At 26.1% G+C, this 15,987-nt stretch overlaps 2 protein-coding genes across 3 annotated transcripts in view; one reads left to right on the forward strand and one right to left on the reverse strand.

The window, feature by feature from the left end:
- LOC119678125 (maternal protein pumilio) overlaps positions 1–15,987 on the reverse strand; it is a 400,630-nt gene that overhangs the window by 238,279 nt on the left and 146,364 nt on the right. The gene's annotated exons all lie outside the window — the stretch shown is intronic.
- LOC119678127 (myb-like protein AA) lies at positions 11,771–13,709 on the forward strand. The gene is made up of 2 exons (XM_038089801.1): positions 11,771–12,241; positions 12,306–13,709. The coding sequence occupies exons 1-2, from the start codon at positions 12,156–12,158 to the stop codon at positions 13,627–13,629; spliced, it is 1,410 nt and encodes a 469-aa protein (XP_037945729.1). The 5' UTR covers positions 11,771–12,155; the 3' UTR covers positions 13,630–13,709.

The following is a 15,987-nucleotide window of genomic DNA, read 5'->3' on the forward strand; positions in this document are numbered from 1 at the left end:
TGTGAGACTACCTCAAGTGCATTTAACGATATTTACTATGGAAAATTCTTGTTGTACGCGATTTTTTGACCAAACACGGCACCACTGCCATGTAATGTTATATTTCATTAAAAATTTTTGTGAAAAAGACGTTTTAAAAATGAGTTTTGCTGGCACGGGTTTTAAATTCGTAGAACTTTTTGAATGGGGAATAACATTCGTATTTCTTCAGTAAATCTCTATTAATAAACATAATCTGATTAATTTATTCTATATCTTCATGATTGTATAACATATCGCTCACATTACGCGTCCGTTTCAATATATTCGCTACCTTTCCGGAACGGGTTAGAGCATTCATAAACTTTTGATGGTTACAAAGTATCCCAAAAGCCTTATTTAAATCTAAAATATACCTAATTCGGTTCAAAGTTAACACAAACTACTTGATCTCACATTTTGCCACGAAAAAAATCGTCAAAGACAAGGTCAAGGTTAAGCCTTGATCACTACCACCACTATTGCCAGATTACTAATATGTACGCTATCAGCAGTGCTACCAATACAGAAAAAGAATGTTAACTTGACAAAAATACAGTTTACTTTTTAACAGAAAACATTATAACTCATGAAGCTTTATTCCCACTGTCATTACACTCATTCTATTCATTCTACGAAACTGATTTCTTGAAGTAGAATAGTATTTAAAAAATCAATTTGCAATACTTGCAATTATTTTGAAGTACTTTTATCTGATATGACAAAAAGGATTTGATACAACCTCCAACAAGAATATTTTTAATTCGTCACACGTTCTCACGTCAATGCAACTCAAATTGTTCAAAATTCAAATGATTTTCTTCAAATCATAATAATTTTAATATTTTAGAAATAATTTTGCATTGACGATTAATATTTTCTTTTACATTTCACCTCAAATCAAATCCTTCTTAATGTATGTCAAGAAAATTTCATTGAGTTTCACAAATTTATTTAATGAATATTAGAATTAACAAAACTACCAAAAAGCTTCATTTTAAATTCAGCAGACCGAAAAATGTGCAAACTTGATGATTATAATCTCGAATTTGTGTCTAATAACGTCAAAGCTAATGACACAATAAATAGAGAAATGAATTTTGGAAATAATTTGAATAAAGACAAAGACCAGACCATTTAGCACACCAATAGTAATTGTAAAATTTTTAAGTCAACAAAAAAAAAAAAATAATGACAAGAAAAATTTTATAATTTTCTATATTTTCCCAACTCTGGAAATCGTTGTTATTAACAAACATTTTAGATTTATTTTATAGTTGTAAATTTAATTTATGGACATAAAATAATATATTTTTATTGTTTAAATTTGTATTTGATTACAGTGAAAATTATAAGTCAAGAGATCTTATATTTAATGCTTTGAACGAAAAAGACTAAGAAATTAAAATGATGAGTGTATTCTGAGTAAATAAATTAAAAAGAATTAGTGAGATACTTTTAGTTTTAAACTTTCTATCCAACTTTCTATTCTATTAACTTTCTATACAAATACAAATATTCATAGTTTGACAAGAGCGCAAGCCAAGAACAAGAATCCACAAAAATGATAAAAATGAATAATAAATGTAACTGAAAAAATAGTAGCAAAAAAAAATCCTAATGAAAATGTAAAAGACAAAACAAAGAACGAAAAATGAGAAATTAGAAAAAATAAAGAAGAAAAAGAAGAAAAAAAGAAGAAAAAAAGAAGAAAAAGAAGAAAAAGAAGAAAAAAAGAAGAAAAAGAAGAAAAAAAGAAGAAAAAGAAGAAAGAAGAACTAAAAAGAAAACAGAAATAAAAAAACTAAAAAGAAGATAGAACTAAAAAGAGAACCACTTGAAGTAAAAAGAAGATATAATTACTAAAAAGAAAAAAAAACCCAAAAGAATAAAAAACAGAGAAGTACGATATAAAACCAAAAGATTTAGAGATAAATAATTACAAAGAATATGCAAAAAGAAATAATAATTAAAAACGAAGATCAAATGTAAACATAAATTATATAAAAAACAACAAACAAGAAAAAAGGATAACCGTAAATCAAGAAAAAATTATAAATAAATAAATTTAATATGAATCACATACAAAAAAAAATGTAAAAGAATATAAGCAAAACAAGAAAAAATTAATAAAGTAATAATAAAGCATAATGAAGTAAAATAAAATAAAATAATAAAATTAATAAATAAACAAAAAAGAATTAAAACATAAAAAAAAACAAAATAAAATAAAACCATTATCGGCAAGAAAAAAATTTACCTTAAAAATAAAACCAAATTAATCAAATAAAAAAAAAAAATTTAAAAAAGTATAAAAAAAAAATAAAAAAGAGCTGTTAAAAGAAAGAATATGAACAATAGAAACGGAATAGAAAAACATGAATCAGAAAAGGAAAAAAAAAGTAAAAATGGCTAAAGCTAAAGAGAGAAACGACAATGCAAGCAAGAGCAGAAAAAGAGACATAAACACGAGTGGATAAAAAAGAAAGGAAACAAAAAGTGATACAGGGTAAAATAGAAAAAAAGTAAAACAGAAATTAGCAAACCAAAAAAATAAAATATAACATTAAAAAAGTAGGACTCAAATTAACAAGGCGGAAATAGAACATAAAGAATAAAAATTTAATTAAAAAAACGAAAATAAAAACAGATCAAGTAAAAAAACACAATATAAAGAAGAAAACATGAACACAATAAAGAAGAAAAAAAACACAATAAAGAAGAATAAAAACACAATAAAGAAGAAAAAAACACTATAAAGAAGAATAAAAACACAATAAAGAAGAAAAAAAAAACACAATAAAGAAGAAAAAAGCACAATAAAGAAGAATAAAAACACAATAAAGAAGAAAAAAACACAATAAAGAAGAACATAATAAAGAAGAACAAAACAAAAACACAATTAAAAAGAACAAAAAAATACAAAATATAGAAGAAGAAAAACACAAAATATAGAAAAAAAAAACACAAAATATAGAAGAAGAAAAACACAAAATAAAGAAAAATCTCTCACATGTAGCGGCGACAGAAGCAGCAGAAACTAAAAAAGGAAGTACGGACGAGCCCAAACAAGAAAAACAAAGCTAAGAAACAGAAAAGAATGTAGTAAAATATATAAAATACCAAAATAGAAAAAGAAAATGTACAGTAAGGAAAACAATATAATAATAAAATTATATAGAAAAACGTTAGAGCTAGCTGGTACAATGGCAGTGAATTATTTTAATGTACACATATTAACTAAGTTGATGCATAACACATACGTAAGGCCCATATCAAAGACCTATATCACTTCATTATTGGTTTTTTTAAAATTGAATTTTATTGAAAAATTGAAGTATCTACTAATAAGTGATGCTCCGCGAAGCCGACCACCACATTTAATAACAAAATATGGTTTGCATATAAAAATAAACCATGTGAAGTTTGGAGTTGTCATCTCCTCGGAACTAAACACGGTTTTATAATGGGAATATTTGTAATGTCTGACTTACTTACTTCAATAAATGATGTTAAGAATTTTTTTTTAAAAAAAACTATTTTATTTCTTTACTTTTAATACATACAAGAGATGAAAAAACTTTAAAATTAACACAATTTCTAAAGTATTCTTATCTAATTCTCAAGTATTGGTGTTTTAAAATTCTTTAATGACATTACAACATAAAAGCCATTTGTAAATATGTATGTTGAAGAAAAGTGCAAAAGTAATGCAGTAATTTTTCACTGCCTTGGAATAAAAACTTATTTCCGGCATACTGCAAACTATTTGAAATTCTTTTCTCTGATGCGAATGTTTAGCTGCTATATGTATATAAGTATAATACTATACGATAAAGAAAAGTTTTTCTTTGCAATTGCATTAGTGTTGTGTTAGCATTTTACCTCATGACGACTTAAACTTTTCTTGTATTTTACTGTTTAACACAATCCAAAGTTGAATATCACCTGAAAAGAATTGAATTGCATTACATTTGTCTGAATATCAATTGCGCGCAATAAGAAGATGCAATACCAACTTTCAGGTCAACAACCCATATCATGTCTATAGGTTTTTTTCCTTATTTTCTTATTTTCTTATATGGTTTAAAACTCGATTGAAACTTCTTTGACGGTAAATATACATAAATCCTTGTAAATGTGTTTGTTGAGACGGAGTTTGCAGAAGTTCTGCGTAAAATTAAGCGAAGCGTGATCATGCTATTTGCAACAAGTTTTCCACAAACTTGATTTTCTTTTCTGGAACTATGTTCCCTATTACTCTTTCGCTACTTTGATTACTTTTTCAGTATTTATGCTTCCTAGTCAAAGAATTATCAATGTATAATATACAAGTATATTACATGTATAAAAGAATATTGTATTGATTTGATATATGCAAATTATGTTTACTATAAATAATGAAAGCAAAAATCATTGAAAAAATATATAAATTTTCTCGGAATTTATTTAAAATCATTAACACATTTACATTTAAGACATCAAAGTCAAAATTAATTTTAAAGAATTATTAACTATAAAGATGGTTTAAAATATTACTCAGAAATATGCCAATAACAATTTAAATATTTTGAAATAATTTAACAACTTCTGAACAAAAATTCAAAAGTATGAATTATTTACGACAATAAAAACAGAAAAAATTTAATTATACATTATAAATATAACTGAAAATAAAAGTTCACTAAACTTAAAACACAATAAAAACCAACGAAAAAAACAATAAAATAAAGTTTGAGCTCAAAAAATAAAAATAAAAAATAAAAGAGAAAAAAAGAATAGAAAAAATAAAGGAAAAAGAAAGGAAAACATAAAAAAAAATTAAAAAATAAAAGAAAAGACAATAAGAAATAAAAAAACAGAAGGAAAAAAAATATATTTAAAAAACGTATAAGCTGTGAAATATATACATAAATAAAAACAGCTGGACGCTTGAAATACTAGAGAGAGTAGCCACAACATTGATTTAACATTTATGGACGTTAATGACGTTTAATATGGAAGTGATTAATTGATTTATTAATTTTAGATAGTTCTACCCATTGGCAATTTGTCTACTTTTTTTTGCATATTATGAGTAATATTTCGTTTGTACATATCTACAGTTCTTTTATTTCTGAATTTCTCTTTTGGTTACGGGCAAATTTTTTAAACATATATTTTACACGCAACATTTAAAAAAAAAAAAAATCAAGTATGAATAAATTATTTACTAGCCTGTAATTAACTACTAATTTACTAATTAATGACAAATTGATTAGTTTTCAATCATAGTTCAAAGATTAACAGAGATTGATAACATAATCTTTATAAAAATGATATATAGGGTTGAAAAAAAAGTATTGCAGGCAGCACAGAACATTTGCGTGGAACTTTAGTATCAGGCAATAGAACTAAATTTCTATAGCATTTAAAAAACTTCTAGTTAAATCTTTTTATCAAATCGTAAAGCAGATGGCTTCGTAACGACAATATTTATTTTTATTGTATGAACAACTCTAATATTACAGTTTTTACAGAGTTTTTAGCAGTTTTTACTGATAAAACTGTCGGGCAAAGGATTTTAGTTCTGATTCCAAAAACAGGCTCTTACGCTTTCTAAATATACATAGTACGAAATCTATATAGAGGTTCTACTATATCTGATATTGCTTGCAACCACTAGGTCTATATATGATTTACGGCCAGTCAGTTTAAATTAACATAAATGAAACTCTTGACGGTTCTGCATCTAACTAATTTATTTCAAATTTGATTTTTAAAGTCAATTAATTATGACGAAAGAAACCATGTTTCTTAATAGAAACTATTGTTTTATTAGAAAGTTACTTTGAACATTTAAAAAAGAAAAAAAAAAACATTTTATTGTTGTAATTTACTACTGTTCAAAGTATCTCTCTAATTCATTTTATTTGAGAATTTTGTAAAACATTCTATATGAGTTTCTCATAGTTCTTTGAAATCCACAAAAAAAAGCAATACTTTGATAAAACTGGACATAACAACAAAAGACGAGATTTCCATAACACTTCCATTTTCTATGGGCAGATGCTGGAAAAACTTCATCAAGTCATCAGTTATAACTCCAAGTCTCCGCCCACTACGCAATCACCAGTTACAAAAAAATATAATATTGAAAATTTTGGTTTTATTCAAGTTAATTATTTCAATGATTGGTTACTTGAATTAAATATTACATGAAGATCTATTACAAGAATATATATATCAAATTAAATTCTTCAAATAAAAAGAATAAACAAATGCGATGACATACTGTAATAATATTAAAATAAGTAATTATATTGTATAAAATCCTTATAAGTGCCGTTTTATATCACATTTTCGAATTTTCAATGAAATACTATTCCAGCAAATTATGCGGAAAGAATTTGATTGGAATATATACATGAGAAATGTGTGGTATTAAGTACCTTTCATAAATCATTTAAGTACTAAAATTTTATTATAAGTCATTACTCTTTAAGCTTCAGTCATAACGCAATGAGCATGAAATGGAAAAAGATTAAAATTATATAATTCAAGTTTACATCAAATAGGAAAAGGAGTAATGACCGCTGCTTAACAGTAGCCACAGCCATAGTAGAGATTGCGTTAAAAAGTATAAAAATAATAAAACTACGTACGTGAGCAAGTCATGGTACAAAAGTGAAGAAGCAACAAAGTAATTATTATCTTTAAAGAAACAGACTAAATACTCGTATCAGTAAAGAAAGTATTTAGAAAAAATAAAAAAAAATAGTTTAAATAAAATTTTTTTAAAAATATATAAATAAATAATATAATATATATATAATAATATATAATATATATATAATAATATATAATATATATGTAATAATATATAATATATATGTAATAATATATAATATATATGTAATAATATATAATATATATGTAATAATATATAATATATTATATATATTCTACAAATATGTTAAAATAAATTAAAACAATTTATATAAAAAAATAATAATATATTTGTAACATGTCGTATCAAGAAACCTCATATCAATAATCTTTCATTTCCTTTTTCACTATTTATATTCAAAATATTGTACGTAAATATTATACATAAATATTATATATAAATACTATATATAAATATTATATATAAATATTAAAAATAAAATATAATCTCTTAAACAAAACCAGTAAACTCTTTGCGTTTAACAATCTGTCTTATTATAAGAAGTGCTTACAATTATAAAATTATAAGCACGAAGCTTTTGCAAGTTGTGCTGCATAAAAGCACCTTTTTTATGGAAATGTAAGACATGCTCAGTAATGCACATGAACTTGAAACTTTAGCGCACATCTTAGGAAATGCGGTAACATTGTTATTTTATTTTTTTTTCTGCAATCGTGCAGCGCTTCAAGCAATGTAACCAAAGGTCATGGTAGTTGAATAACATGAAAAATAGTAGATACTTTCCTTCATCCATTAAATGACGCTATGCTTGCTATGCAGTAACGTCTATTAAAAGCGTTAATATGTAGAGTTTTAGCAATATTTAAATAAATCAGAAAGATAATGGACATTTTATTTGTGAAAACCACAAGCAAAGTGCAAACTCAGAGTACCGAAAAGAGTAACTAAATCAAATATTCTTCAAAAATATTTTTTGTCAGATTGCTACTCGTTTCATCACAAGTTTAATAAATAATTTTGGGTTTTCCTCTTCTATTACTCATATTTGTTTTAACCTGTTGTCCATTACTATATTACCTATTGTATAGTAGGCTTTTGAACTCAATATTTTTTTCTTTAATGAGTTTAAATACTTTTCTCACTAATTTATGTTTAAATACGGTGATTAAAAAAATTACTTTAAGAATTATATTTTTTTAATATAGCCAGATTTAAACACTCTACAAAAATAATTTTTTTAAATCAGACTTAAACACTTTACTTCTGTACTTTATAATAATCATGACTTGTTAATCTTTACGCTTTTGCTTCATATAACAAGTTTACAAAAAGGAATTAAATTTTAGATAAAAACATATATATAAAAAAAATAATTACAATTTCCACCTCTTTTTCTTATTAAGACTTTAATAGCGAAATAATTGCACACGGTAATATTTTAGAAAGATTGAAAAAACAGCAACGTAAAGAAATTCTTTACGCACTACGAATATGACAGTCTAAACTTAATTATGAGTACATTAAACCCTAGAAAAAGAATTAAAAATATAAACAAATGTTTATGAATGTGAGAAATACAAGCACATAATAGCAAACTATTATCTACAAACTATTATTAATAATTATACTTTATGAATTCAACTTACCAGAAATATCATTACATATCTGTATTTGTTTTAGTGACGAGAATATGCGTAAAGACTATATAAAGAGTGATATGAAGGTAAGAATGATAATACCTTGAAATATTAGAATTCTTAACTTAATCAAAAAAATAAAAAAAAAATTGTATATTATCTAGGTAATATACAAGTGAGAAGAATATACTATATGATTATAAATTACTAAGGCTTGTAGCCACAGAAATGGTTGTAGGCTCATTATAATGACGGAGATCCAGTCTGGAGGCCTTACTAGAAGTCTAGACACCAAATTATTAAGATTGATCGAATGTAAATACAGATACGTATATGTAGTTTATTATTTTTTGAACTATACGAAGTTCGTCATTATTTTGTTAAAAAAGGTAAAATCATAAAAAAATATGGTATAAATTTACCGCTAAACAATAGGTGAATGGCTGAATAGGAAGGAGTCTACTTCAAAATAACGAAACAGTACTTCAAGAGATTCTATTACGAGTAGCAAAGAATTTAAAATTGAATTTAGACTTGACAACAAAAGTTATTATGTACACATATAATTTTATCTCACTCCAAATACGAGTTTTTATATCAAATCTGAGTAATGTTGTATTTAAAACATAATAAATCACATATAGGATGTTGGTAAATTACGTTTTTGTTTCATATTAGCTATGAGAAAATTAAAAAATCCAACAAGATTTGCATTCTCAAGTTCACTGTCGTTATAATGTCTACAGTTGATTGGGTTTAAGCATATCGAAAGGTTTTTTTTTATTCAATAAAATGGATTATTTAAAGAAAACTAATTTATTTATTATTGTTTATTAACTAAACAACGTGAACCTGTGTTTATAAATATGTGGTTTTTAGGAATAAATCATTTTTATTGTACTCAATTTCAAAAATCTTAATGTCGATAAAAATTAAATCAAGACCTTTCGTGTATTAAAACAGAAATAGAAAATGCTTCATGCAATCTCAGAACGAATTCAATTTTTATTTTAAATAGATCTGTGAATATCATTAATAATTCTATTAAAAGGTCTGTTATTCTTAACCATTGATTCCAATAAAAATTTTGTCTCGTCTTCGGTTTAAAATTTCTGAAAGCAATGGTTCTGTTTAATCACCCCAAAAAGAGTGTTAGTTAAAAATTAGGTTAGCAAAAGGTTAGTCAGGACAACAGTGATCTGATCCATTTGGGGCCAGTACCCCGTTTATTTTTTTGAAGATATGCCCTAAATACAGTTCAGAACAAAACCGACTCATAGCCTTAACACAAAAAGCGGAGTTCTGTTTAAAAATCTATTCATTTGAGAATTATTTTAATGCCCTGATTTAAAAACAGAAACAAAATACCTTATATTGGATCAAACTCTACTTCACATCCCACTAGCTTTTAACTTAACAGACCTCAATTTTCTTAATTTTTATTAAACCCATTTCTTTATGTAAAATCTAAAATGTAAAATAAAGTGGTACACTTCTACTAAATAAACCTACGAGAGATCCTTTCCGTAATCGAACACCATTTGATTTCATTTATGCAATGTTGCACACACGTTATTAACATATTTTTTTAATCTTGAATTCAACATGAATTAAATAATTATATTTTAAATCAATTTTTGCATTTCTATCAATCAAATATTAATCGGTTTCTTAAATTAAACCACGAAGATTCGTTTTAGACAACTGATCACAATGAATAAACTTCAATCAAGGTCTTTACGGGTCTAGAGCAATGGCATTCCATTTCTTTTATGTGCCGATAAGTTCGAAAGTAAAAAAGTAATTGAAAACGTTGAAATGGAAATCAGTCATACCACCGCATGCAAAAAAGATGCGATATAAATTCAACGTTTGTTTATGTTGTGGAAATGTAGGATCAAGTATCAAAGAAATATTACGACTAAAACGTATACACTGTAAAAAAAACTATTATTCACAATATATATTTATAAACAATACTATGCGATATTTAAATCTGTTTTTGAATTTTCGAATGGTTTTAGGTTAATTGGAATCGGAATAACTGGAATTGCTTTAACATCAGCTTTGAACCAATTTTTTTTGTAAACATCTGAGTGGTGCCTGGCTATAAAGAGTTATACTTCAAAAATTGATGTTTGAAAATTGAAGTGGATAACTGGATAGGAGTAGAAGTAGAAGTAGAAGTAGAAGATACTAAAACAGTATGTAGTAATGTTGACTCTTAATATGAGTTTTTCAGTATTTATTAAAAGATTTTTTATTACTAACAATTATTTTTGCTCTGTTCAAAATTCTAAAATTTTCTAAATCAAAATGTATATACCTGAAAATTTGATTGTCAATTTTTACTTTTCAAAGTAAACTTCTCTTTTTTAATAATGCCACATGAACACCACAAGTACTTCAGTAATTCTATTAAAAGAATCAAAGAATTCAAAGTTAAATTTTGGCTGGATAAAACAAGTTCTTTTGCATTGATATTATTTTATCTCAACTAAAATACAAGTTCTAATACTGCGTTAACATCATAAAACTTGATTTATTGTAGATACCTGGATGCTTGACGATAACGGTTTAAAGTTTAAAAATTGAGATTTAAAAAACCAACAAATTTATTTTTATACAAGTTTCGATACAAGTTTCGTGTCTTTACCAAACTTTTGACGAGTAATAACAAATAGATGCTTCGTTCATCTTTACCCAAAGCCCTTGTTCTTCAAAAATTTTCTGAAATTGTCGTATAGAGAAAAAACAACGTAATATACAGAATCAGAATTGACAGAATTAGTTACATATTAAGCATTTAGAACTTAAATATCAGTTTTGGATCCCAACTTTAGTAAAATTTCCTAACTATATTTTTCTGTCAAAAGTATGGGCCTAAAATATTAAAATTGAGTAAGACAAATGGTGCCGAATCAGGTAATGACTTTCCCTTATGAATACGAAGCGAATTATTATTTTTCTTGTGTAATGCTTTTGTTTTTATAGAATAAGTGCCCCAACAAATAAGGATTAGATAAGATCACTTAATCAATATGCAATCAATAAGATTCACAATATTGTTAAAATAGAAAAGTGTTAAATATTGTATTAGACCAACAAAAATTATTATAATACAAGTTAATAGTAAAGCAAATAGTACAAAAACGAAGTTTCCCTGATGTTTTTCGAATACCACAAACATCTTATGAAAAATATTTATAGAAAATATAAATAATATGATGTATTATATAGTAGTTCATTGATCGATTTTTCAGTAAAAAAAAAAACAATAAAATATTAGAATTTACTTATACGAACTTACTCTTACTCATAATCAACATTATTTTGTTACGAATATACTGAAGTAGTTTTAAGAAATATCTTCTTACATTAGATTTATTAGAAAAGTAATGATGACTGAAACTCTTATTTTTGTAAATTTTATACACACTTTACTTTTATTTCCAAATGAAATTTTTTTTAGTGTATCTGGTGATAGTGATAGTGCATTCACTGTTTACTGAGCATTGAATGAAATTTGATCTTATGAAATGGAGCAATGATGTTATATGTCAGGTACGTACAAAGGCTTCAAAGATAGTTGATAAAAAACTTTGGAACAAGCATAAATAAAAGCAACTGCATTTATAAAAATTTCATCAAATATTTCATTTTTACCAACGTGAGCAGTCGTTATGCTGCACATAATTTCATAATAATTAAAAAAGGATTTGTAAAAACGGTAGTGAGGATAAGATATTAGTACAATTTAAAGCCACTACATATTAAGCCCTGGCATATGTGACTAAAAACACTGTTTACTTTTTCCTTCACAATTTAAAATGTTAAAGACTTATTTGTATTTAATTGTAGTTATTCATCTGTGTATAGTAAATATAAGAGTAGTGCTTGCAGATAATGATGAACAGTGAGTTTTAAAAAGTTATTAATAAACCAAAAAAAAATTATTTTTAAAATTTATATCTTTCTAGTGTACATATCAAAGTGCATGTACCAAATGTAGTACGTAAATATGCACATAAAAAACTAAAGTTGCATTACTTGCCCCGCTACAATACAATAACTCCACATTACTCACAAACAGTTTTGCCTCCAGCCAATACTTTTGATCTCTTTCCCGGCGCCCACGAAATTACGCCTTACTTATCCAACAGTTTTTCCCCACTAACAATGGAAACAGATTTTTCATCTAGCAGCAAATATGGACCTGCAGTTTTTCAAACCGATCCCGACACTACCAAACAACAAATACGCATGCCAACTTTACCATTGCCACCTTCAGTATCCGCGCTAACTGCTGCGCCTACCTTTACAACAACGTCAACAGATTCAACATCAAATCAGCATATGATGCAGCATATGTTTACACCAGATATGTTGACAACCCTTACGGACAATGGTATTGATACAAATATGTTAACAACCGATGACTTCTTCGCTGAACTACAAAGGCAATATGCACAAATCTATCCTCCGCCAGATATGCTGGCCGAAGTTTTGGCACAAACTAAAACGCCTGTGGTGCGTAAACGTAAGAAATATGCCAATCTCCTTAATACGGATGATGCATATACCGCTGCAACATTACAACCGCAAAAGCTAAAGCAACAAACTTTCAAAACCCACAACAACAACAACAAGTACTATCAACCACAACAGCAGCAGCAATTTTCATATACCAACAGCAATAGTTACAATGACAATTTGAACTTTGAGCATTTTGGCATTTTAGACGATTCGGATGAGTTTGCTGCCGATACCTCAGCTTCGGTGGCGGTAGACGAATTTGAGGAAAATAATTCTGACTCCAATGAGGAAACAAATAACTTCAGTAGCGGTCCAAGTTATAGGCATCATTATTCAGGTTATAACTTTCCCAAACCAACAATATCAACACGGTTAAGTTCACGACAACAGCAACAGCAACAACAACAGCAGCAGCAGCAACAACAACAATATGACCAACAACAAAAACAACTGCATCAGCAAGAACAATATTTGCAAGAGCAATTGCAACAGCAATTGTTACAACAACAAAAGCATGGACAGCTTTTAATGCCTGCAGGAATACGCTTAGCATCTTCAACACCAATTAGTAGCAGCATGACAAATGTTGCATCTACAGCCACATTGGGCAATGAACATGAACTGCAGCAACCAACACAAAAGCAAATGCATGAGGAATACCAACTTCAACAGCAACAGCAACAACAGCAACAACAACAACAAAAATTGCGTACAAAAAACTATAAAAATCGCATTAAATCAAAACATAATCGCGTCATTTTGCCGTAAACTCACAAGGATCAAAAGTAAAAGTAGTAAATCAATCCTTTTGTCTAAAATGATTGCAACGTTTTCTTAAATTTAATGCACTTTAGATTCGTTCTCAATTGAATTTGAATTAATTGAATTAATTAGATTTTTCTAATATTTTAACAAATTTCTAATAAAACTGTTAGTATTAGAAACTTACACAAGTCTACCTTGTTTGCTTTCTTTGTTCAAGGATACCTTAAGAAATGCTTCTTCATATTAATGGACTTTCACAAAAAAAAAATTAATGGAAAAAGGAATATCGATTTAACATTTTCAGTTAATAATTTTTTATAATTTTATTACATTTCTTGAAATCATTGCATTTCTTTGAAATAATTTAGCAGGATAGAGTACAATCACGACTTTATCAGTAATATAATTAAATTTTGTTTTCTTCAATCTTCAGTAGAGATTTAATGAGATCTGACCTAAAAAAATATTTGACATTTATTTTTTTTTTTGTAAAAAAACCTATATAGATTTATACATCTTTTAATAGCTAATAAGTAGAGTTTTAGCATTGAAACAGTATTATTAATGGATTAGATGTTTTCGTGATTCTTTAACTCTTTTTAGCAAGTCATTCCACCAAATCTTTCGTACTACATAAAAAATAAATTTATGGTAATACATATAGAATATAAAGAAATCACAAGTGAATGATATTGCTATATATAAAGTAAGAAATTTATAGGCTTGTGTAAAAAAACGTTATCTAATTATTTGATTTGCTGTGAATCTGAATAAATTTTAAACGATAATGATTAAGCCCGGACAGTATTCGATTTACCGCCTTTGGTTGGATGTTTAGTATCAAGTTTAGTAATGGTATGATCAAGAGCATATTGTACTCCGAAATATAAAACATAACAAATTTAATTTTTAAAATCAGTTATAATTAGGCCGTAAAATAAAGCATTTTTTGAACAAATATGGACATATTTTAAGAAATTATTTTATCTTTAATGGCTTTTTAGCCTAAATTTCACATATTTGATTTTTTTAGTATTTAAACGTTTTTGCAGAGTTGTTTATTATACAATTGTTTGAGCAGTGGCACTTTGGTAGCTGTTTATTTTAATTTATACATTTGAACTAAGTTCATCAGTTATTGCGTTGGAGAAGTATAGATATTCACTTAGGTTTTATTATGATAATTTCAGCATTTTGTATGTTTAAAATGAATCGACAACTTATTGTCGTTATTACGAATGTGTATACCCTAATATTTGGTATACTGATTGGTAATAAATAAGAAAAAAATATACATTAAAATAAAAGTAAGTATGAATGAAGTATGAAATAAGTAAGTATGAAATAAAATAAATTTTTATAAAATAATATAAAACAAAAAAAAAATATTACTGAGCTTTGGTTATTAATTTAACACAAAAATAAATTAAAATTAAAAATTCTTATTCAAATAAAAAATTACACTTATAAATTTTGTGGTTACAATTGGTCGTAATAGCAATTTATATAGAATAAAAAAAAAAAAATATAAAAAAAAGAATATAAAAAAAAAAAAATAAAAAAATAAAAAAAAAAAAATAATATAAAAAAAATAGTATAAAAAATTAGCTTCTTTGTGGTCATAAGAAGCCCCGCTTTTTCCGCATAAAAATAATTAACATTTTATTTCTTAGTTAATCTAAAATACCTATTTTCAAAAGAGGAGAATACCCTATAAATCTTGATTAATTTAAAATTTTAGATTTATTTTAATAATTTTTTTATCAATTTTTAAATACTATTATTGGCGTGATATTAAAATTGAAATAACCAAATAATTTTTGTCATTTATTTATGATTAATCTATTCATTATTACATAAGGCTCTATTTTCAAAATCACATTTAAAGTGCTGATAAAAGAACTAAAAAGCAATCTTCAGATATATACATACATTATATTAAAATAAGCGATATGCAGCGATTTTACTGCTTTTACAATTTCACACACAATGATTTGCAGTACTTATTTAATAGGAACTGGAAAATGATTGAGAATTATATTTGCAATTAACTATGTTATAATAGCAGTTGTGTGTTTATGTGTCAATAAGGCATCGTAGTTTACATGTTGGTATTTGGTTGGTATGTAATTGTATGAATATAGAAACTATATCAATAAAATCAAAGCATTGAGGGCTTTCATAAACTTTTTTAAAAATTATGGAATTAATAAAATATTTTTTAATTTTAATAAGAAAAAGATTTATGAAGCATATTTCAATCTATTTATGGACATAATATATATTCATGGGGATTGATTTTTGGTTTATAGTTTTGGTGGCATCAGCATCTTGTTCTTGATATTTGTTTGGCTTGTTTTG

This window comes from Teleopsis dalmanni, chromosome 2, assembly GCF_002237135.1.
Source record: "Teleopsis dalmanni isolate 2A chromosome 2, ASM223713v2, whole genome shotgun sequence".
NCBI classification, from domain to species: Eukaryota; Metazoa; Arthropoda; class Insecta; order Diptera; family Diopsidae; genus Teleopsis; species Teleopsis dalmanni.

Excerpts from the sequence above, each read along its gene's own strand:
- LOC119678127 (XM_038089801.1), top strand. The coding sequence starts at position 12,156 with ATGTTAAAGACTTATTTGTATTTAATTGTAGTTATTCATCTGTGTATA. Across the intron at positions 12,242-12,305 it reads CTTGCAGATAATGATGAACA|TGTACATATCAAAGTGCATG; the intron begins GTGAGTTTTAAA and ends ATATCTTTCTAG.